We start from the raw sequence: 22,566 nt of genomic DNA on the forward strand, positions 1-22,566 counted from the left end.
GTAATATCAATGCTTGTTTTAGCAAATACTGTGAATGAGAAACAGTTTTTCCTTGAGATGCTTTTCAAAACAGTGTGTTTGAGTTTTTGACAATCAAAATGTTTAACTTGTGTAACAGTATAATAATCTGTTCATCTGCAGACGGGAGCTCACTGTTCCATCATGTTTTTGCTCAAGGTGAAGATAACATCCATGTCTGTCTTTTGCTGACTCCAAAAAAATGACCACTTTGTTATATTTGGTAAAGTTGTTTACAATCCTCACAATATCTCTTTTTGTTTTTGTCTTTTTTGTGTGTGTTTACATCATTTATGTCTTTAACTTTTAGACTGAGTCCTCCAAAGCCAATCAGCAATCAGATTCCCTCAGATTGTTGACTTTAGGGAGAAACTGTGGCCATGATCCTAAATGACTGCTGCTTAATCTAATGGTAAAACACACTTTTTGGAAAATAATACTAATTTTCGGCAGAGCGATCTCCGCATGACATCAAAGCCCTGCGAGAACAATCCAGAAGCACAAGGAGTCGTATGCTCTACAAACGCTCCGATGTCACTCGCCGATCGGTCCACACTACTCCAATGCATCTCGAACAAGCCTTCCATCAACAATTGTGGACATTTCGCTACCATTGATGTTCATGGATTTGCGAACGAACATCAGCATCCAAACACAGCTCGCCGTAATTTGTATATAGACGGAGATTACAACTGAGCTGCTATTAGCTCGATTAGCTGCTATTTCAAAAATGGCAGTCACAAGTTTCTTTTTGGTCACGGTAAGCCCCAGCCCCTGACGCAAGCGGTTCTTACTTCTAGACCCCCCCCCCCCCCCCCCAACACACACACACACACACACACCCATTTCTGCGTTACAAAATGCACTCAATTGCAAATCACAGGCAATCAGAATTAGTTTGGATGATATATGATTATATGTTATTATATTTTCATGACGTCCGTGATGCTTTTCCAGAATGAAACCCACAGTGTTGTTTTTTTCTGCATGCAGAGACAGAAAGACATGTCTGAAATCTGAAAGCCAATTAAATATTATTTTATGCATCATAGAGATTTGTGTGTGTAAAATGAACACCAGTGTTTATGTCTATAAATAACTTAAAACAAAGAAGACTTTCTTCACACAACTTTACCCATTGAGTCATAATCTATTTCTGATTCTATATTCAGTATTGACTAATATTTTTTAATAACTTAGTAGGATAAGATGGAATTACCTTGTCTGGTGGCATTTTTTAATTTTTTTTCATGTTGGAAAGACCCCTAGGGACAAAAAAACGAGCAATTTAACTTTAACTATAAAACTTACTGTTTTATGTTTCAGGTCCCAGAATCTCAAAGGATGTAGAAGGATGTATATATATCTGTTGCCATACCATTAGGAAAAATCATGTTAAGTTTTAAGCTACTAAAAGGGGTCTTGAGAGTGGTCAAACAAAACAGTTTGGTATTAGTTTGACTGTAATTTTCAACGACGGACATAGTTGGTTGTGATTATGCATGTGAGAATGCATTTATCGAAGTTACGGATAACATAATGCTTCAGTTTTATACAGTTGCCATGGAGATAAGAGCAGGCAGTATTGTGGTAAAAGGTTCACTTTTGGAAATTTTAGCAGCGCCCAAACCTCACCTGCTCTTCAGTGAAACAAACATTTAATCCAAAGAAATGGTCACTATGACCAAAAACAAAATAATAACTAAAAACACTGGTTTAAGTAGAATAGTACATTGATAAAATAAGTCAATATATTTCTTCCTATCAGCATTAAACCAAGATGATTAAGCCAAGTGTTTAGCTGAATTATTATGAACACCTTGAGCATCAATATAAATTGTTTATCCATCAGTGTGTGGATAAACAATTAGCCAAATTATGTTTTGGATATGGTACAACAATAATAATTTGGCTTAGATATCAAAATATGCCGTTACCATCTGACACTATTACTGTAGCTACAGTGTGGTACAGCACTTTTTGTCAGGGAAAAAAACGTTATTGTCTTACGGCTTTTCTCTCACTTTTGGTTTCTAGGTTGTCCTGTTCAAAAGTTGTGTGGTTTTATTCAAATTTAATCGCCAAATTTAATCGCTCTGTGTCTTTGTCTACCTGTTCTTCGACGCTCGCTCGCATCTTCTTAATCTTTCGCTCCTTCAGACAGTTCAGTGCGCGGGAACTCTCTCCTCCCGCCTCCAGCACGCGCGTCTCCCCACCGCTCGGCCCCGCCCCCCTCCGCGCTACATCAGCTGACCCGAACTTTTCTCACCCGATCAGAAGACAACGGATCAACCTATACGAACTCTTCTGCGGGTCTAGACTGTCCATTCAAGGGTCCCTCCACGAGCTGATACCGCTGTCCTGTCCTCTGCTGGGGGTTTCGGGTGAGCGAGCAAACGGACGCGTCGGGGATGTCATTTAGGTCCAAGACTTGCTGCAGGTGGGTTTTGGAGAAACCAGTAATACACTTATTAGCGAAAATATATAAAGCTATGAGTCAGAAAGAAGTTAAAGTAAGGTTTAATTAAAATGTCTTTTGCTGGCTTATTCAGATTATTTTATAGTGTTGTGTGCAGAATTGTTTTGTTTTTTAATAAATTATTTATATTAATAAATAATTATATATATGCATCTTAGATTTTCTCTAGGGGTTTAGTTAGTTAATGGGTTAGTTTACCCAAAAATGAAAATTCTGTCATCATTTACTCACCCTCAAGTTGTTCCAACCTTCTGCTGAACACAAAATACGATATTTTGAAGATTATAACTTGAGGGTGAAGAAATGATAACAGATTTTTCATTTTCAGGTGAACTAACCATTTAAGTCATTAAAAAATAGCTTTAATAATTAAGCTTTAATAATTTCTTGTTTTTGTATCTGTCTCGGTCTTGCTAAACTGAAAATGCTTTAAGCTACTTTATGACTGATGACTGAAAGTTTAAAAAAAAAAATCTTAACATTGCACTCTAAAATTGCTGGGTTAAAAACAACCCAAGTTGGATTGAAAAACCCAGCAGCAAATGCTGTTTTGACAAACCTGCTGCATAGTTTTATTTAACTCAACTATTGTTCAAAAATTACTGTACTGTACAAAGTATGTTGGAAATTAACATTTATTAATAGGCTATGTTTAATAAATGAACATTTATTAATACATTTAATGAATAATAATTAGACAATAAGCAATTAAATTGCTCATTAATAAATGTTCACCTTTTAAATATTATTATCGTTTCCTCTAGTAATTATGTGTCTGATTTTTTTTAATTTCCAACCTATTTTGGGTTCATTTTTAACCAACCATATAGTCATTTTTAAACAATAGTTGGGTTAAATAAAACTTGCCCAGCAAACATTTGGTCAAACATTTAACCCAACTGCTGAGTTAACAACAAAACAACCCAATTGCAGGGTTTGTCCATTTTCAACCCAGCTTAGTTTGTTTTTAACCCAGCATTTTTTAGAGTTTGCTTCCCTGTCTTTCTCTCTCTTCATATCCCTCCATTTATCTCTTAGTATGTCGGTGTAAAACTCTTCTGTGTCTAAAATCTGTCAAGTGCTGAAGGATGATGATGCCCTGGACGGTCGGTGTTCTACTCTGCCTCCTTCTGGCTGTGGTCGGAACTGCAGGTAAAACCCACTTGAAAATGTCCACTGGGTAACACAGAGTACAAAAGATTATAAAGCTGTGATTATTTCAGTTGTTTCTGTAATGCAGGTGAAAGAGAGAGCAGCCAGACACATTTCTCAAGGGTGCATGTGAAAGCTTGAGTAGATGTGTGGTGATTGTGTGTGTGAGTGTGTGAATGCATTAACAGTGTCCTGCGCTGTGTATGACTGGACTGTGAGTTTCATTTGCGTCTCCGAGTTGGACGTAAGCTGCTACGCTAAATAAGTGTGAGTGAGTATTAGCACGTGTGTGTTTTGGAGTACAGTGGTGGTACCATGGTACAGTATCAGAGGTAATACCATGCTACTGTATAATTATCATTTTAATAATTACGTATAATAATACTCTAAGTGTACATTTACACAACAACAATGTGCTAAAAACAGAAAAGTTTTTCCTTTGCATTTTTCACGTACAGACGACAATGCTGTCAAAATGATCCCCGTTCACACATATTCGCGAAAACAATTAAAAACGCTGTATTCTGCTGCCAGGCCAGTAGAAGGTGTTGTAACTTTGTAAAGAAATACCACGCGCCTATAATACGCATGTGCATGATGTCACTGTTTTCAAAAATTCACATTTTTGCAGTTTACACGGAGATGACAACGGTATCTTTTTCAAAAACTTTGAAACACTTTTCTTTTTTAAAGTTTGCATTTTCAGGCCCCCCAAAACGCCGTTGTCGTGTAAATGAACAGCCAAAATGCATAAAACGTTTTCTGTTTTTAGTTGAAAACGGTGTCGTGTCAACGGACCCTAAGATATTCTAAAAGTACCATGGTGATACCCTAGTACAGTAAAACAAGGTTTTTCTGTGGTACTAAAAACATACACAGGGTTGTTATAGTTAAATAATTATTAAATTGGCTAAAAATTAAACCTAAATAGTACTAACAGTAAAAAAAGCACATAGCAAAATTACTAAAATATACAGAATGATATTTTTCAATGATATGTTCCTTCAGTACGGAGCCCCGGACATGACATGCAGGAAAAAAAATAGTAGGCTAAATCATGCACACAATTTAGTAAATCGAGGGAACGAATTAGTAAATCGTGCGCACAATTTTTTTTTTTTCTTGCATGTCATGTGCGGGGCTCCGTACTTCAGTAATCTGTGTGTGTCAGTGTCCAGCAGGGAGCTGCAATGCTCCATGTGGCCTGTGGGGGTGTTGCATCCCGTGCAGGCTCAACTGGAGCGCTTCGAGGCGGGAACAGGCTGTGCGGCCAGAGAGGGCGGAGCTAAAGAGACCCATGTTATTTCTGTAGGAAAAGCCTCCAATAAACAGGTATAAGACGTCTGTCCGCTCATTGGTCGTGTTGATGTGCACACGCCCCACTCAGGTGTCCTGTCCACAGGTGACGGTGGTGTTGAGACCTTTGACCCTCTCTCAGCCTGTCAACCGGCCGGTGATTCTGGTGCTGAGCTCCCAGCATGCCATGCGGTGGGTGTTGGAAAATGAGGGACTGCCGCACAACATCAACGTAATGGTGCAGGTGTGTGTGATTCACATGACTATTATAGTTTTTTTTTTTTTTATTAATATTTAATACTAATAGTATTACTATTTACTATTTATTATTAATGCTATTTGTATTAATTCTTTTACTGTTTATTAATGTTTTAATGTAAAATGATTTACAAGAAAATGCTATTGCAGTCTTTCTACTTTCTACAAAGTTTTCAAATAAAAAACTGTCATTTAAAATGTTGTTTTGCTTTTCATGTGGACAGAAATGTAGGCCATTTGACACTAGGTTTTTGTCACTTCCTGCCTGATTAGGAAGTGTGATGCAGTTCCACTGCCAGTGACAGAGGGCGCCACTTGACTGTTTAGAGAACTTGATCGATTTATGAAAAAAAATTAATTCAGGTGTTCAGTGTTATTGCATTTTAATACATTACAAGTAACACGAGATTACATTTTTCAAGTAGCGAATAAAGTAATGCATTAATTTTAAATGAACAACAAAATATCTGAGTTACTTTTTCAAATAAGTAATGCAAGTTACTTTGTTTTCCCATATATTGACTGATGCCTCTCTTGTCCCCATCTATATTCATGTTTTTACTTATTTGTTTTATTGCCGAAGTAAGAATGTTGAACTTTCTTCTTCTGCATTCTATTCTTCTGCGATCCATAATGGCAGCACAGCTGAAAGGTTTGTTTGAGCTGCGCCCTCTACTGTACAGGCGTAAATATGCATTTCCTTCAGCCTGAGGCTTATTCATCTCACTTTTGGTGTAAAATGGCCTTTATATTTGCCAAAAATGTAACTTTTTTATTAAAAAACAAGCAAGACTAGCCCAGGTAAGAAAAAGTAATGCAAACGCATTAAGGCAGGAACACACCAAGCCGACGGTCGGACAGTTTTTGTTCGTTGGTCGACTAAGTTTTCTCAGTGTGTTCCACACCGTCGGCTGAAGTTGGTTCTCGTTGGCTTTTTTCCAGCCAATTCGGCATGTTGAATCGGCGTTGGAGCTCGTCGGTCCGTCTGGCCATCTGATCGTTCTGATTGGCTGTTCAGATACTGCCACCTGCTGGTACGGAAAGGCATTTCATCTTGCGCAGGCGCAGAATGGACGTGCTACTTACTTACTTGGCCGTCAGCTGTCGAGCACCCTGCAGTCTGCTTTTATCGCCACTAGTTCGTTGGCATCAACTTGGTGTGTTCCTGCCTTTACTTTCCATAAAAAGTAACTAATTAGTTTCTTTTTTAGGGAGTAACAATATTGTAACACATTACTTTAAAAGTAGCTTTTCCCAACACTGGATGTTCACCTGCTCTCCCAGGTGTCCCTTAACTCCACGGCCGAGTCTTCAAGTATGTCCATCCGCGTGACGCAGGTTCCGTCTCTGCCGCGGCGGCCTCGAGTCCTGTTGCGCTGGATTCTTCAGCGACACGCCACCATCTCATCGCTCACACACACTGTACGCGCAAACCGTGTTTACCTTCGTCTGGGAGAGGGTGAGAACAAACACGGACATGCAGGATGATACTTTGCGATAATATTCATCCTAATGCTGTTCCCAAACCGTCTGCAGATTCCAGCATGCCAAGCGAGTGCCGCTTGCGATCTCTCTTTCTGTCGCAGAACTATTTGGCCTCAGAGATGCAGGAGCAGGACGTTCATGGCTGCACGCCGTCAGACGAGCCACAGGAGATGGAGGTCCATATCATCCGGCTGTGGTCATCAGGCTCCAGCCTGTGTGGGTGAGTTCAGCTCTCAAGGCTGTGTGGAAAAACTCTCAGAATGAGATGAGAAGCAGAAACTAAAAAAATGTACAAAATAACAATAAAAAGTAAGAAATACAACTGGAAAGTAATTGATAAATTAGTTACAATTAAATAAAGGTATATGCTAAAAGAATATTAGCAGGCATACATAAAAAGGACTATAATAAATAAAAATAAATGTTTAATAATATAATATATAAAATAAGATAATATATACAAATTAACAATAATATAACACATTTGGACACGATGGCAATTCAAAGTACAAATTGACAAAATTATGTGATTAACATAATTGATTGATTAACATAAAATATCAAAACATTTTATGTAAAATAAAATATTGTAAACAAATTTGTACACATAAAAGGGTACATAAGAAATAAATAAATAACAATTAATATATAATAAATACAAATTGAAGAAATTGATAAGTGTATTAAAACGAAATAAGGGTATACTCTGAAAGGAAAATAAGAGGCATACATATAAATGACAATAATAACTTATATGTTTTATTATAATAATCCAAATAATGCATTGCATTTCTATTCATTTGAATACAAATGCAAGCCTCATTTTTCTACATTTAAACCTTCCCTACCAACACTCCATCATAACAGCATTGCTGTTCTCCATTATTATTTAACAAACTCACAATGATTCTCTATCATAATCGACAACCCGCCACAGATGCTGTGAAAAATAAATTGATGAAAAAGTCTGAAAATAACATCATCTCTGTCTCAGCTCTTTGCAGGTGGAGGTGTCTGTCTCTCTGCTGCCCCCAGTGGCTTGTTCAGGTTACCACAGGATTGTTCTGATCCTCAGCAGTGCCGTTTCAGTCAACTGGGCTTTGGTTGCTCCAGAGGTCAGAGGTCACGTCAGGGTCTATGTAAGGCAGGACTTCATTAATGTGTATTTTTTTTACCTGTGCGCTTTTCCAAACACTTTCTTCAGTTGTGTCTCTCTCTTTCAGTCGTCCAACAGCGTTAGTCTACCGTACCGAACTCAAGCCCCCGACCTCAGCATGACCAGCACCGTGAACTCTGACCTCCACAGCACCCCCGATCTTCTAGAATGGGCCAATCAGAATGGCTTTCCCAAAGTGACCTCATACTCCGAGGCTGATCTGGCCAATCGCTTTGTGATCAAGTTAAGAGGAGGTGGAGAAGGTGGGTGAAATAAAAAATAAAAAAAAAAGTATAATTCACATTGTGTGAGATATTGTATCCCACAATGCAATGCATGAAGGTGATTTTGTGCTATTTGGCTTTTCATAATGTGTTGTTTCAGACTAGTGGAAAGAAAACACTTACACTTGCCAAAATATACTTTTTTAAATGTTTATTTTATTAGATTTTTCAATTTCAATACATATCTTTAAAGCCTATGAGTTTTTTCCTCCACTTCAGCATCACTTACACACACCAAAACTTACAGTTTTATTCATATCTATATTCTGAAGGTTTTTACTGAGGGGTTTGTTCATATATCATTCTCAATGATTTATAGCATATTTTATTCCTAAAAACATGGTGAAAATGTGTTTTTTCTGTCTGTTGACGTGTATTTTCTGATTAATGGAGTTATAAAAAGAGATATCAAAAATCCCTTCTGTAAAAACCTTTAACTCTTATGTGTGCAAATTGGTGCATAGGTAATTAGACAATGCCTCATTTGCATATTTAAACATAACATTTCAGAAAACTTGTAATACAAAAAATGTTTGCCATTCTTAATAGGATCGATCAACTGCAGATATATAGTGATGTCTAATAGCTATTTAAATTACCCTTTTCACCTGTGAATTCTTTAATTTAAAGGTGCCATAGAATTGAAATTGAATTTACCATGCCATAGTTAAATGATAAGAGTTATATACATGGTAATCACATACAGTGAGCCTCAAACATCATTGTTTCCTCCTCCTTATGTAAATCTCGTTCATGCAAAAGACCACTGAAAAACAGGCGAATCCCAACATAACAAATAATAACACATTATTATTTACGTACCCAAAATTTACATATACCAGCCCATGTTCTAGGCAGTATTAACGTTGTGGAGCTGCACAGCCGAATCATCAGATGTTCTGCAGGTAGGCTATTGTGAAGCCATCAAGCAAGGACAATAGCGAAAATGGCAGATGGATCCATAATAACTGTTCATGAACTGTTCATGATAACTGGACGCCATTTGCACAACATAATGAACTCATGTGACACGAATGGTACATACTACTGTTTTAATTGTTTATCATCACATATTGTCAACGCTTTCACATACTATTTTTAAAAAAGTATTCAGCTGCCTATGTAGACAGTGAAGTCGCTCACTGAGGTTTGTGACAAAGCATTTTTGTGATGCTCAGGCCCTGAGGTCAGGCCTTCAGACGAGCGGCTGCAGGACAACGTCATCATGACAGACAGAAGCAGAGAGGCGCTCAGCTGGCAGTGTGAGGGCGGAGCTCTTTCTGTTACCGTGGATACCCAGATGCTGCAGGTAACCCACACACTGCATGTTCCAAAACCGGTGAAAATATTCCTTCTTTCTTTCTTTGTTTATAAAAGTGAAAAAGTACAAAACATGTTAACGCTGTTTAAGATTTAAGATTTTTTTTTTTTACTTTTATGCATCAAGGATGCATCAAATTGATAAAAGTGACAGTAAAATATGGAAACTTGTTTCCGCCATGAAATACAAAAATAAAAAAGGTTTTTATCCCACAATTCTGACATATTATTCTCACGGTCTTTTTTTCTCTGAATTCTTTTGTTCTTGTTGTTGATTAGGGTTTTTTTTTAATTAAAAAATAATTATATTTTAATCATGAGAAGTTACTTTGTGATTGCATAGTGCATATCTTGCAATTCTAAGTTTATATCTCAAAATTCTGAGTTTATATATGGAATTTCTGAAAAAAATGTCAATTACTTATTTTATTCTTTTTATTCCATATTGGAAGCAAGCTTCCATAGTAAAGCCATCTAAAATAAGTAAGTAAGTAAGTAAAGTTTATTTATATAGCACTTATCACAGACAAGGAGGGTCACAAAATGCTTTACAATAAAAATAACAAATAAGATAAATAAAAATAAATATACTCTACAGTATCATAAGTACAAACAGGCAAATTGAGTAGCTTAATTAAAAGCTTGTCCAAAAAGATGCGTCTTTAGATGTTTTTTAAAATACTCCACTGAACCAATAGTTCTCAACTTTAAAGGAAGAGAGTTCCAGAGTCTTGGAGCCATTGCACAGAAAGCACGATCACCTTTTGTCTTAAGACATATTCTGGGGATAGTTAAAAGGTCTTGGCCTGAAGACCTCAGAGACCAACCAGGGGTGTGTGCATGTAAAAGATCCTGTATATACGAGGGCGCTTGACCATGCAAGGCCCTGTAAGTAATAACTAAAATTTTGAAATGCACTCTAAAATGAATAGGAAGGCAGTGAAGAGCTTTAAGCACAGGAGTAATGTGTGACCTCCTGCTAGACCTAGTTAAAAGCCTGGCAGCTGCATTCTGTAAGAATGAAAATAAATAAATAAAAGCATGAACAAGCATCTCCATTTCCTTTTTCGAAACCAGAGATCTAATTTTAGCAATGTTCCTGAGATGGAAAAAACAGAAACGAACTACTGACTTTACATGACTGTTAAAAATTACAGCCAAATTTCTTATGTCACCACAATCAGAGGATGATAGACCATCAATGGCGTGCTTAATCTTAGGGGTAATGTTGTCCGGGGCAATAATCAACTCCTCAGTTTTATCTGTATTAAGTTGCAGAAAATTGTCTGCCATCCAATTGTTAATGGAGACTAAACAATCCTGCAAAAGAGACAGTTTGTCTAGACTATCAGGACTAAAAGACATATATAATTGAATGTCATCAGCATAAAAATGATAAGATATTATTTTGAAACTGCGAATTATCTTGACAAGAGGAAGCATATACAGGTTAAAAAGCATGGGGCCGAGAACAGAACCTTGTGGCACACCATAGGACAATAAAACAGATTTTGACATGAAAGAACCTATGGATACAGAAAAACTCCTGTCAGAAAGATAAGAAGAAAACCAGTCCAGAGCTGACCCAGAGATGCCTACCAGAGAGTTCAGTCTACCAATCAGAGTGCAGTGGTCAACAGTGTCAAACGCTGTGCTAAGATCCAGCAAGACCAGCACAGAACATTCACCAGAATCAGCAGACATCAAAATATCATTTGAAACCCTAAAGAGGGCCGTTTCAGTTGAATGGTTTTTACGAAAGCCAGACTGAAATTTATTACAGATATTATGGGCATCCAGAACATTATTTAACTGCATTGCCACAACTTTTTATAAGATTTCGAAAATAGGTAGATAATAGGTAGATAGGAAGATAAGTTTCGAAAATAGGCCTATAATTGTTAAATGATGTAGCATCAAGATTGCTCTTTTTCAAGAGAGGCTGAACAACAGCATGTTTAAAGCAACTAACCTGGCCTAGTCTTAGAGATAGGTTTATAATTGAAACCAAACACAGGCCAATAGATGTTATGGATTTCATTAACAGAGATGTAGGTAAAATATCCACAGGGCTCTGGGACGGCTTCATCTTACCAACTAAACTAATAATGTCATTCAAGGAAATGGGATAAAATGAGTCCAAAATGCAATGCCTGCCCTAACAGCCATAACCTTGTGTAATAGATTTAATAGAAATGTATAGATTTCTATTTCAAATAAATGCTGTTCTTTTTAACTTTCTATTCATCAAAGAATCCTGAACAAGTTTTCTACAAAAATATGAAGCAGCACAACTGTTTTCAACATTGATAATAATCAGAAATCTTTCTTGCGCACCAAATCAGCATATTAGAATGATTTCTGAAGGATCATGTGACACTGAAGACTGGAGTAATGATGCTGAAAATTCAGCTTTGATCACAGGAATAAATTATATTTTACCATATATTCACATAGAAAATAGTTATTTTAAATTGTAAAAATATTTCACTGTTTTTACTGTATTTTTGATCAAATAAATGCAGCGTTGGTGAGCATGAGATACTTCTTTCAAAAATATTAGAATCTTTTATTGAGATAAAACTTTTGAACTTTGACTAATTGAATTGTTTGAACACACAGATTTCGCCAGTGACGACAGTGACCCTGCGAGATCGTGACTGCAAGGCCGAATTTAACGGAAGCCATTTCCTTTTGGTTTTCCCGGTCATTTCCTGCGGGACGGAAGGAGAAATGGATGGAGTGAATGGAAGAGTTCATTACACAAACACGGTAAGTGAGAGACAGAGACATTATTAAACTTAATTATAATAAATATGATTATATAAATTTTAAAATTACAGGAAAAAACTAATTAGGTTAAATCCAGCAACAGTTCATAGTGACTACTGTTTTGTCAAGATCCATAAAATGATCATAAAATAGCACTTCAGTGTGTTTATTTCTGTAACTAAAACTGACCTGGGTCACGCCGGCTCGCTGTTGCTCTGTTAGTTTGTGTGGTTGTATATGAAGGCATAAACGTGTCAGTTGTAACCACAAACCAAACAGATGACCCGGGTCACACTGTACCAAATCCAACAGAACAAAGCATTATCAGGTTTGGAAATGGAAGCACTTTAAAAGAAAAAGGGTGCATTTCTTACTTGTATATACTTGAATTGTGTTTTTAAGGTGTTCCTGTGGAAGCAAAAACCATCTGAGGGTTTGAGCAATGAGACGGACTGGGAGGGTTTGGATGTCATGAGTCCACTGGCTGTCCATGTGAGTGTTTCAAACCCTTGTGCACTCGCTGTCTAACCGTGATGGAAACTGGAAGCTCATATTTACTAATTTGTAACATTAGATGGACAGAGTGTTTTGGGTTACTTTTATCAAATGTTTGGGATTGATAAGATTTTTTTATGTTTTTGAATGAAGTCTTCTGTTCAGCAAAGCATTTATTTGATCAAAATACAGTAAAAACAGTAATATTGTGAAATAGTTTTACAATTCGTTCTAATTAGATGATTTGATGCTCAAGAAACATTTCTGATTATTAGTGATACACTGAAATGAAAATTCTGGGCTGAAACAGAAAACTTTTTTCTATAATTGTGTTAACGGTAACACTTTACAATAAGGTTCATTAGTTAAACATTAGTTAATGTATTAACTAACATGAACTAACCATGAGTAATACATTTGTTACTGTATTTACTAATTTTCATTAATGTTAATTAATGAAAATACAGTTGTTCATTGTTTGTTCATGTTTGTTCACAGTGCATTAACTAATGTTAACAAAATTTTAATAATGTATTAGTAAATGTTGAAATGAACATTAACAAAGATTAATAAATGCTGTAGAAGTGCAGTTCATTATAAGTTCATATTAACTAGTGTTGTTAACTAATGAATCTTATTGTGAAGTGTTACTGTATTAACATTAGACTTTATTTATTTCATGAATTTTAGTGACGCACTACAATTAATTTCCATTTTTTTAAATATAAACATTTAAACGATAGCTGTAATAACTTGTGTTCATGGCAGATTTATTCAAACATACATTAAATAATGAAGACATCACTAACAGGTTGAGTAAAAATATAATGCATTTGTCATACAGCAATGTGTTGCTTAAAATTGATCACAGTTTCCACAAAAATACTATTTTTCAAGATTTTCTGATGAATAGAAAGTTCAAAAGAACATAATTTATTTTAAATCTATTTATTAGTAATGTTTCTCTTTTTTTTAATGTTTGGTCTTGTCTTGCAGTACAAATATCTAAACATTCTTACATAAAGATACATGAACTTGAGAAGCAAAATGACTTAAGATATTAAAGGGCTAGTTCACCCAAAAATGAAATATCATATCAGATGTTAATACATTAATTAGTCACTCTCATGTCGTTCCACACCCGTAAGACCTTCATTCATCTTCAGAACAAAAATTAAGATATTTTTGATGAAATCTGAGAGGTTTCTGTCCCTCCACAGAGACCTAATGCACAACATTCAAGGTCCAGAAAGGTAGTAAAGACATCATTAAAGTAACCATGTGACTCCAGTGGTTTAACCTCAATTTTATGACGCTACATGATTACTTTGTTTGCAAGCAACCATTGAAACAATGTTAAATCAATGTTAATGTGTCAATCACTTTTGCACCCGCAATTAATGTTTAAAACTCAATGGTAATGGCATTGAATCAATCTCTAAAGATCTCAGTGGAGGGAGATTAAAGGGTTAGTTCACCAAAAAATGAAAATTATGTCATTTATTACTCACCCTCATATTGTTCCACACCCGTAAGACCTTCGTTAATCTTCAGAACACAAATTAAGATATTTTTGTTGAAATCCAATGACTCAGTGAGGCCTCCATAGGGAGCAATGACATTTCCTCTCTCAAGATCCATAAATGTACTAAAAACATATTTAAATCAGTTCATGTGAGTACAGTGGCTCAATATTAATATTATAAAGCGACGAGAATATTTTTGGTGCACCAAAAAAATAAAATAACGACTTATATAGTGATGGCCGATTTCAAAACACTGCTTCAGGAAGATTCGGAGCACAAATTAATCAGTGTATCGAATCAGCTGTTCGGAGCGCCAAAGTCACGTGATTTCAGCAGTCAGATGGTTTGACACGTGATCCGAATCATGATTCGACACAAAAGATTCATAACGCTCCGAAGCTTCATGAAGCAGTGTTTTGAAATCGGCCATCACTAAATAAGTTTTTTTTTTGTTTTTTTTTTGGCGCTCCAAAAATATTCTCGTCGCTTTATAATATTAATATTGAACCACTGTACTCACATGAACTGATTTAAATATGTTTTTAGTACCTTTATGGATCTTGAGAGAGGAAATGTCATTGCACCCTATGTAGGCCTCACTGAGCCATCGGATTTTATCAAAAATATCTTAATTTGTGTTCTGACGATTAACAAAGGTCTTATGGGTGTGGAACGGCATGAGGGTGAGTAATAAATGACAGAATTTTCAATTTTGGGTGAACTAACCCTTTAAACAACTCCATAAACAGCATTACCAGCTTTACTTATTACTAACCAGATTTAATTTATTTCTGTCCTTCATCTACAGAAGTTTTTTTTTTTTTTTTAATTAACAGATTAGATGTTTAGATATTGATTTTTATTGAAAATGTTTGGTCGCCATTACTGTGATCGGTGTTTCCTTTAATTGGGCAGTTTGACTCTTGGCTTTTTATCTGAGTTTGTGGTCTTGGTCTGTGGTCAAAACACATAATTTGCTGCAAAGAAAAGCCAGAAACAAAGATGATCAGGTGAAAAAAGATCAGCCAATGGGATCAGAAAATTGAGAAAGAAACAAAAACAGAAAGTTTTCCCTTTAAATTAAGTTTATTTTCCTCTGGTGTGCTTCTGCTCAGATCAGCTGTAATTCGTCTCTGTCCACTCACATCAGTCCATCAGATGTGACTCCGACCGTCCAGCCTGAGGAGGCTCTGCGTCTCAGTCCAGCAGCGGCTCCTCCCTGGGTGCCAAGAGCCCATGCGTCTCCCCTGCTGTCCATGGAGCTGTTCGTGACCGAGGCCTACGAGAAGAGACCCGTGGGGCCCTGCGTGATCAGCGCGTACGACCGGCTCTACGTGCAGGTCAGTGCTTTCAGCTTCGGCGCTTCTTGAAGGTCAGAGCAGATGATAGATGGAGCTGGAGTTGATAACGTGATTAAACCAGCTCAAGGACCCCAGACTCCTGTCGCCATGTGGAGCTTCCTCTCCTTTTATAAGTGAATGAAGGCCACCAATGGACAACTGCACACATTCCTTGTGGAAAAACAAACTGTTTGTGTGCAGCTGACTTTCTGTGAAAAAACAACATTTGACTAGCAACAAAAAAAAAAATGAATTACAGAACTTACATACAATAATTAAATATGAGTAATTAAGAACAGTAAAGATAGAAAACTAAAACTAAAAATTATGTACCGATAGTGTTTGATTTTTATATTTTCTGAGGAAAAAGTGAGAGGTGAGAGTTGTAAGGCTGTTTTCTATTATTTCTACAATTTTTGCCTGAAAAAAAAAGGTTTCTAAAATTGCTACACTGCAAAAAAATGCTGTTCTTACTTACTCAAAATATCTTAAGGTTCTTAAATCAAGAAGCATTTTCTTGACAAGTAAAAATTATTTTGTTGTTTTCAGGAAAAATAAGTCAAAATTAACCTTATTTCAAACCAAAAATAAGATATATAATCTTGTTTTCAGTTTGAAATAAAGGTGCTAAAGAGGATGTTTTGTTTTATACATTTTTGCAATATTACTTGAAACTGTCTTTACTAACTGATAAAAGACTATTTATTAGGTGCACTGAAAGGAATAATATTAATATACGTCATCTGTGCACGAGGTAGGGCCTTAAAAACATCAGCCAATCGAATTGGCCCTCTGGCTTGTCAATCACTGCCATGACGTTCCTTGTGAGAGACGTGCGCGGCTGCGCGCTCCCGTAACTTTCCACACTCCACAGGCGCCGCATGCAATGTTTTTGTCAGGAGACAGGAGTAACAACTGCAGATTATGAGTTACCTGCGGTGAGTCCGACATAATGAATCCACTAACACGACACAGCGAATGCCGGTGGTAAACACTCGTGTTCCAATACTCGTGCACGAGTTTTGGGAGGCGTTCCCTCGAAATTCTTACGCCTGCGCTCATTTCAAAAACAGTCTTTGGTTTCTCAGTCGACGAAAAGATCCTCTTTAGCACCTTTAAGATTATTTTGCTTACCCCATTGGCAGATTATTTTGCTTGTTTTAAGGAAAAACTCACTTAATATTGACTTATTTTTCCTAAAAACAAGAAAATGCTTCTTGAGCTAAGAATTTTTAGATATTTGGACTGGAAACAAGACAAAAATTCTAAGTAAGAACAGCATTTTTGCAGTGGGTTTCAGCATGTTATTAGGTGGTTGCTAGGGTGTTGTGGGGGGGTAGCTAGGCTGCTTCCTTGTGGTTGCTAGGGTGTTTCTGAAGAAAAAGTGAGGTTTCTAAGATTGTTAAAGGTGGGTTGCTAAATGTGATTGCTATTATGTTGTTATGTGGTTTCTAGGCTGTTACCATGTGTTTGCTAGGGTGCTGTGGATGGTTGCTGCTACTCTCTTGCTATGTGGCGTTTGGTATATGATTTCTGTGTTTGGGTGGTTGCTAGGCTGCTTTGGGAGGTTGCTAAGCTGTTACAATGTTGTTGCTAGGCTGGGGTGTTCTGGGTGGTTTCTAGGTTGTTGCTATGTCGTTGCTGGGGTGTTCTGGGTGGTTTCTAGGTTGTTGCTATGTGGCTTCTGGTTTGTTCTGGCTGGTTTCTAGGCTGTTGCTATGTGGCTGCTGGTGTGTTCTAGAAGGTTTCTAGGCTATTGCTTGGTGGTTGCTAGGGTGTTCTGGCTGGTTTCTAGGCTGTTGCTGTGTGGTTGCTGGAGTGTTCTGGCTGGTTTCTAGGCTGTTGCTATGTGGCTTCTGGTTTGTTCTGGCTGGTTTCTAGGCTGTTGCTACGTGGCTGCTGGGGTGTTCTAAGTGGTTTCTAGGCTGTTGCTACATGGCTGCTGGGGTGTTCTGAGTGGTTTCTAGGCTGTTGCTACGTGGCTGTTGGGGTGTTCTGAGTGGTTTCTAGGCTGTTGCTGTGTGACTTCTGGTGTGTTCTGGGGGTTCTAGGCTGTTGCTATGTGGCTGCTGGGGTGTTCTGAGTGGTTTCTAGGCTGTTGCTATGTGGCTGCTGGGGTGTTCTGAGTGGTTTCTAGGCTGTTGCTATGTGGCTGCTGGGGTGTTCTGAGTGGTTTCTAGGCTGTTGCTATGTGGCTGCTGGCGTGTTCTGAGTGGTTTCTATGCTGTTGCTGTGTGGCTGCTGGGGTGTTCTGAGTGGTTTCTAGGCTGTTGCTATGTGGCTGCTGGGGTGTTCTGAGTGGTTTCTAGGCTGTTGCTATGTGGCTGCTGGGGTGTTCTGAGTTGTTTCTAGGCTGTTGCTACATGGCTGCTAGGGTGTTCTGATTGGTTTCTAGGCTGTTGCTACGTGGCTGCTGGGGTGTTCTGAGTGGTTTCTAGGCTGTTGCTACGTGGCTGCTGGGGTGTTCTGAGTGGTTTCTATGCTGTTGCTGTGTGGCTTCTGGTGTGTTCTGGGGGTTCTAGGCTGTTGCTATGTGGCTGCTGGGGTGTTCTGAGTTGTTTCTAGGCTGTTGCTACATGGCTGCTAGGGTGTTCTGATTGGTTTCTAGGCTGTTGCTACGTGGCTGCTGGGGTGTTCTGAGTGGTTTCTAGGCTGTTGCTATGTGGCTGCTGGGGTGTTCTGAGTTGTTTCTAGGCTGTTGCTACATGGCTGCTAGGGTGTTCTGATTGGTTTCTAGGCTGTTGCTACGTGGCTGCTGGGGTGTTCTGGGGGTTCTAGGCTGTTGCTATGTGGCTGCTGGGGTGTTCTGAGTGGTTTCTAGGCTGTTGCTATGTGGCTGCTGAGGTATTCTGAGTGGTTTCTAGGCTGTTGCTACGTGGCTGCTTGGGTGTTCTGAGTGGTTTCTAGGCTGTTGCTACATGGCTGCTAGGGTGTTCTGATTGGTTTCTAGGCTGTTGCTACGTGGCTGCTGGGGTGTTCTGAGTGATTTCTAGGCTGTTGCTACTTGGCTGCTGGGGTGTTCTGATTGGTTTCTATGCTGTTGCTGTGTGGCTTCTGGTGTGTTCTGGGGGTTCTAGGCTGTTGCTGTGTGGCTGCTGGGGTATTCTGAGTGGTTTCTAGGCTGTTGCTATGTGGCTGCTGGGGTATTCTGAGTGGTTTCTGGGCTGTTGCTACGTGGCTGCTGGGGTGTTCTGAGTGGTTTCTAGGCTGTTGCTACGTGGCTGCTGGGGTGTTCTGAGTGGTTTCTATGCTGTTGCTGTGTGGCTTCTGGTGTGTTCTGGGGGTTCTAGGCTGTTGCTATGTGGCTGCTGGGGTGTTCTGAGTGGTTTCTAGGCTGTTGATACATGGCTGCTGGGGTGTTCTGATTGGTTTCTAGGCTGTTGCTACGTGGCTGCTGGGGTGTTCTGATTGGTTTCTAGGCTGTTGCTACGTGGCTGTTGGGGTGTTCTGAGTGGTTTCTATGCTGTTGCTACGTGGCTGCTGGGGTGTTCTGAGTGGTTTCTAGGCTGTTGCTGTGTGGATTCTGGTGTGTTCTGGGGGGTTCTAGGCTGTTGCTATGTGGCTGCTGGGGTGTTCTGGGCAGTTTCACATTGCTTTCTTCCTGTCTAGTGTAAAAACAGTCCTGCACTGTTTGATGAACATAATTTCTCTGTTTCTCTGTCAGATCTCGGTGGGTTCTGGTGCTGCGGAGGCTGTGGAGCTCCAGTCGTGTCTGGTCTCTCCTTTCTCGGATCCGCAGGCTCACAGCGGCTGGTCCGTCATCAAAGACTCCTGCCCGTCAGACCCCTCCTTCACACTTCCCGAAAGAGAAACCCAGGAAACAACAGACAGCCCAGAAATTGACCAAGAAGAGAGCGATGGAGATGAGGAAGATGAGAAGACTCACAGGAAAGACGTCAGAAGACAGTCTTGGCCATTCCCTCGCTGGAGACAGACAGGGAGCCGCAGCGGAGATGAGAAAGCAAGACGGTTTAAACACAAGAGACCCGACAGATTCAGAGCCAAGAAACCTGAGGAACGCAGACGGAGGAGAAGGGATGAAGAACAAGAGAGTGCAAACACACTGCACTTCAGTTTCATCCTGCGGCCGGTCTATAATAACTCCATTCAGTTCCTGCACTGCCGGCTGCGTCTGTGTGCGGCAGACGAGGGGCCCTCAGGGGCCGCCGCTCGGATCTGTGCACAGGGTCCTCAGATACCTGCTCTCACACACACACATGCTTCTCAACAGGTACTGTATGTGTCATTACTTTATATGGGACATGACTGTAATACAAGTGCAATAAGTTCTTGTCTGATTCATGAATAAATGAATCTCATGACTCTTTTCTTTTAATGACTCCTGAATCAGTCTAATAACCCATGAGATTTGAATCTCTTAAAACTCACTGAAAAGAAATCAATACTGACCATGTTTTGTTATACACATTCAGAAGTTTTGTTGTGTTCAATTATACAAATAAAAAAACCATTAAAATATGTTTCCAATTTGGTATTGTTTAGTACATAATTAGACCAATGAAATCAGACCAATTTCTATTTCTCGTACAGTGTGAGGACAGAAATCTGTCTCGGCCCGTATTGGTCACGTATCCTGTTGGGTTTCTGGCTCCCCCTGCTGGTTTGTACACATCAATGCACTTTCATTCACACAAACCTTTTGCATTAATTTAAGTAACACTTGTGTTTGTTCTGTTTGTGTGTGTTTCAGGTAAACTTGCTGAGATGTCGAGACAGACTCCCACACACAACGGTGTGTTACACCTGCTTCATTCTGTTACTGTTACATTTACATTGCAAAGGTGGCACAGAAGCACTTGGGATTTAGGTGTCTTTACACAGGTTGTTTAATGCTGCTCAGAGGTGCCAAAAAACATTTACATAGCAATTGTAACTGTATACTTTGAGACTAGGAACTGAGGTGGGTCAGAGCAGGCATAATTTAAGTATGGCTTTTATGCAGCATTGCATCTTTACACTGAATTTTGTGCAGGCACAGAGCAGCCTTAACTTGCCTTTACTCTCTTCAAATAAAAGTTCTTTATGGCATCATTTCTCTAAAAGGTTCTTTGGAAAACCAAAAATTGTTATTCTTTGGCACTGCTGTGAAAGTTTTTCACCAATTCTGTGTTCTGGATTTTTTTGGGCGGGACTAAAACAGTGGCTTGATGTATGGCCCCGCCCCTAACATGATAATAACTACAGCGTATTAGCATCAGTGGCTCACCCGCTCAATCGCGAGTTACTGTCATTGCTGTTAGTTACTACAGCCTACATTTTGCAATCTTTAGCCTCCTTGTTAGAGCGCCCGCCTCTCATGCCAGCGGACCCGGGTTTGAGTCCTGCTAAGAGTGAGCTGTTCAAAAAGGAGGGGTTAAATATGCATCAGTATGTTTGAATCATTAGACAATTAAGTTGAGAGAAACTCCATTTTTCTCGCGAGTGAGCATGGTTTCAGCGCCGACAGCGGACACGCCCCCAGCGTTTGAGAGCAGAGAATACTGCTTATTTTTTCAAGATTTTGATAAATGATTTCATTTTCTTGGTGGCTTTTTTAATCATTCAAATTTGGCTGGATGGTTAATAACATTTTTCTGTGGTGTGACAAACTCAGAACACTGATTAATATTCAGAACACTCATTAATATTGCTTTTCACTATAATTTGTCATTTTGGCTAATAATTCTCTCTTCAATTAAATTTTCATAGGCTATATTATCCACTTTATTTCGCAAAGTGTATATTTCCTGTGAATATGTAAAACTTCCGATTAATTTGCTGTTAACTAAGGCCTAGTCCACACGTACACAGGTATTTTGATAAACGTTTTTCCTCTGTTTAAAAAAAAATCACGTCCACATGAAAGCGCAAATACACGCTGTGAAGTGCTGTCAAGAGCATGCTAACCAGCAGGTGGCAATATAACCCTAACTGTAAAGCCATGTTGACCAATCAGAAGCCTGGAAAAATGGTTATTACCGGTTCCGGTTCTGACGTCACAAGCCAAAATCTCTGGTTTCACCATCTACACAACAACCAGAGTTTCTAAAAATCGTTTGGTTGAACGGCCAAACCACATAGAAAAAGCTGTGGTTTTGATACCTGTGTTCATAACAGTAGACAACTATTTGAGTAACAAACCCGTGTATTTAGCCTATACATTGAAATAATGTGATAACAAACAGCAGTTTGCAGTATCAAGCAGTATAACAGACAGATTGAAAATGTCTTTACACAGAATGTTTTACGCTGTGGTCTGTCTGTGTTCAGGAGCAGAGGAAGGTCCTGTGCTGGTGGCCGTGTTTGCGGCATTTGTGCTGGGTTTGTTCCTAATGGGGGGGCTGTGGTGCATCTACACTCAGACTGGTACAAACGCGCAAACCCTAACACAAAATGATTGTCTTATGTTTTTCTACATGATATCTGATTATTAAAAACACATTTGTTGGTTTCAGGGAGGCGTGACTTGACCCAGAGAGATGGTATTGTAGAGACCGTGGGACAGAACACCGGCTTCGGAAACCGTCTGACACTGACGAAGCAAACCAGCAGTTTCCACGAGGAGAACTAATGATACGATACGACCGTCAATGTGACAGAATAAACTATCATGTGATTTCTGCTTTTGTTTAAAGCTGAATTTGTGTATCACTGTTCTGAGGTGCTTGTAGCCTAACTATGGGACCTTGTTTCGGCCACGGAATAAAATAATAAAATGATAATTGCGACTCTGTAGATAAATAAACTCTGAATTGTGAGGGTAAGGTAAAAATTGTGAGATAAACGCGCAATTACCTTTTTTATTTCATGGCAGAAAAGTTTCCATTTGTAGGCCTAATGATTTTTACTTGCTGCTTTTGTTTTGCTGCTAATGTAACAAATTATGTAAAACAAAGATCTTACAGATTTGTGCTCCTTAAATGTTCTTTATTTAATTTTCACTCCTTCAATTGTTTTAATGTAGTGTACTGTAGTCCTTACGTAA

General features: G+C 38.7%; 1 protein-coding gene across 1 annotated transcript; it reads left to right on the forward strand.

Moving 5' to 3' along the window:
- Window positions 1-1,235: 1,235 nt before the first annotated feature.
- engl (endoglin, like) lies at window positions 1,236-22,534 on the forward strand. Its single transcript, XM_048193954.1, has 17 exons — window positions 1,236-2,458; window positions 3,536-3,649; window positions 4,821-4,981; window positions 5,052-5,189; window positions 6,488-6,662; window positions 6,740-6,908; window positions 7,683-7,827; window positions 7,912-8,107; window positions 9,307-9,437; window positions 12,071-12,220; window positions 12,623-12,712; window positions 15,357-15,581; window positions 19,246-19,812; window positions 20,133-20,202; window positions 20,293-20,334; window positions 21,852-21,947; window positions 22,037-22,534. The coding sequence occupies exons 2-17, from the start codon at window positions 3,586-3,588 to the stop codon at window positions 22,150-22,152; spliced, it is 2,535 nt and encodes an 844-aa protein (XP_048049911.1). The 5' UTR covers window positions 1,236-2,458; window positions 3,536-3,585; the 3' UTR covers window positions 22,153-22,534.
- Window positions 22,535-22,566: the final 32 nt, after the last annotated feature.

Source organism: Megalobrama amblycephala, linkage group LG1 (assembly GCF_018812025.1).
Source record: "Megalobrama amblycephala isolate DHTTF-2021 linkage group LG1, ASM1881202v1, whole genome shotgun sequence".
NCBI lineage: Eukaryota > Metazoa > Chordata > Actinopteri > Cypriniformes > Xenocyprididae > Megalobrama > Megalobrama amblycephala.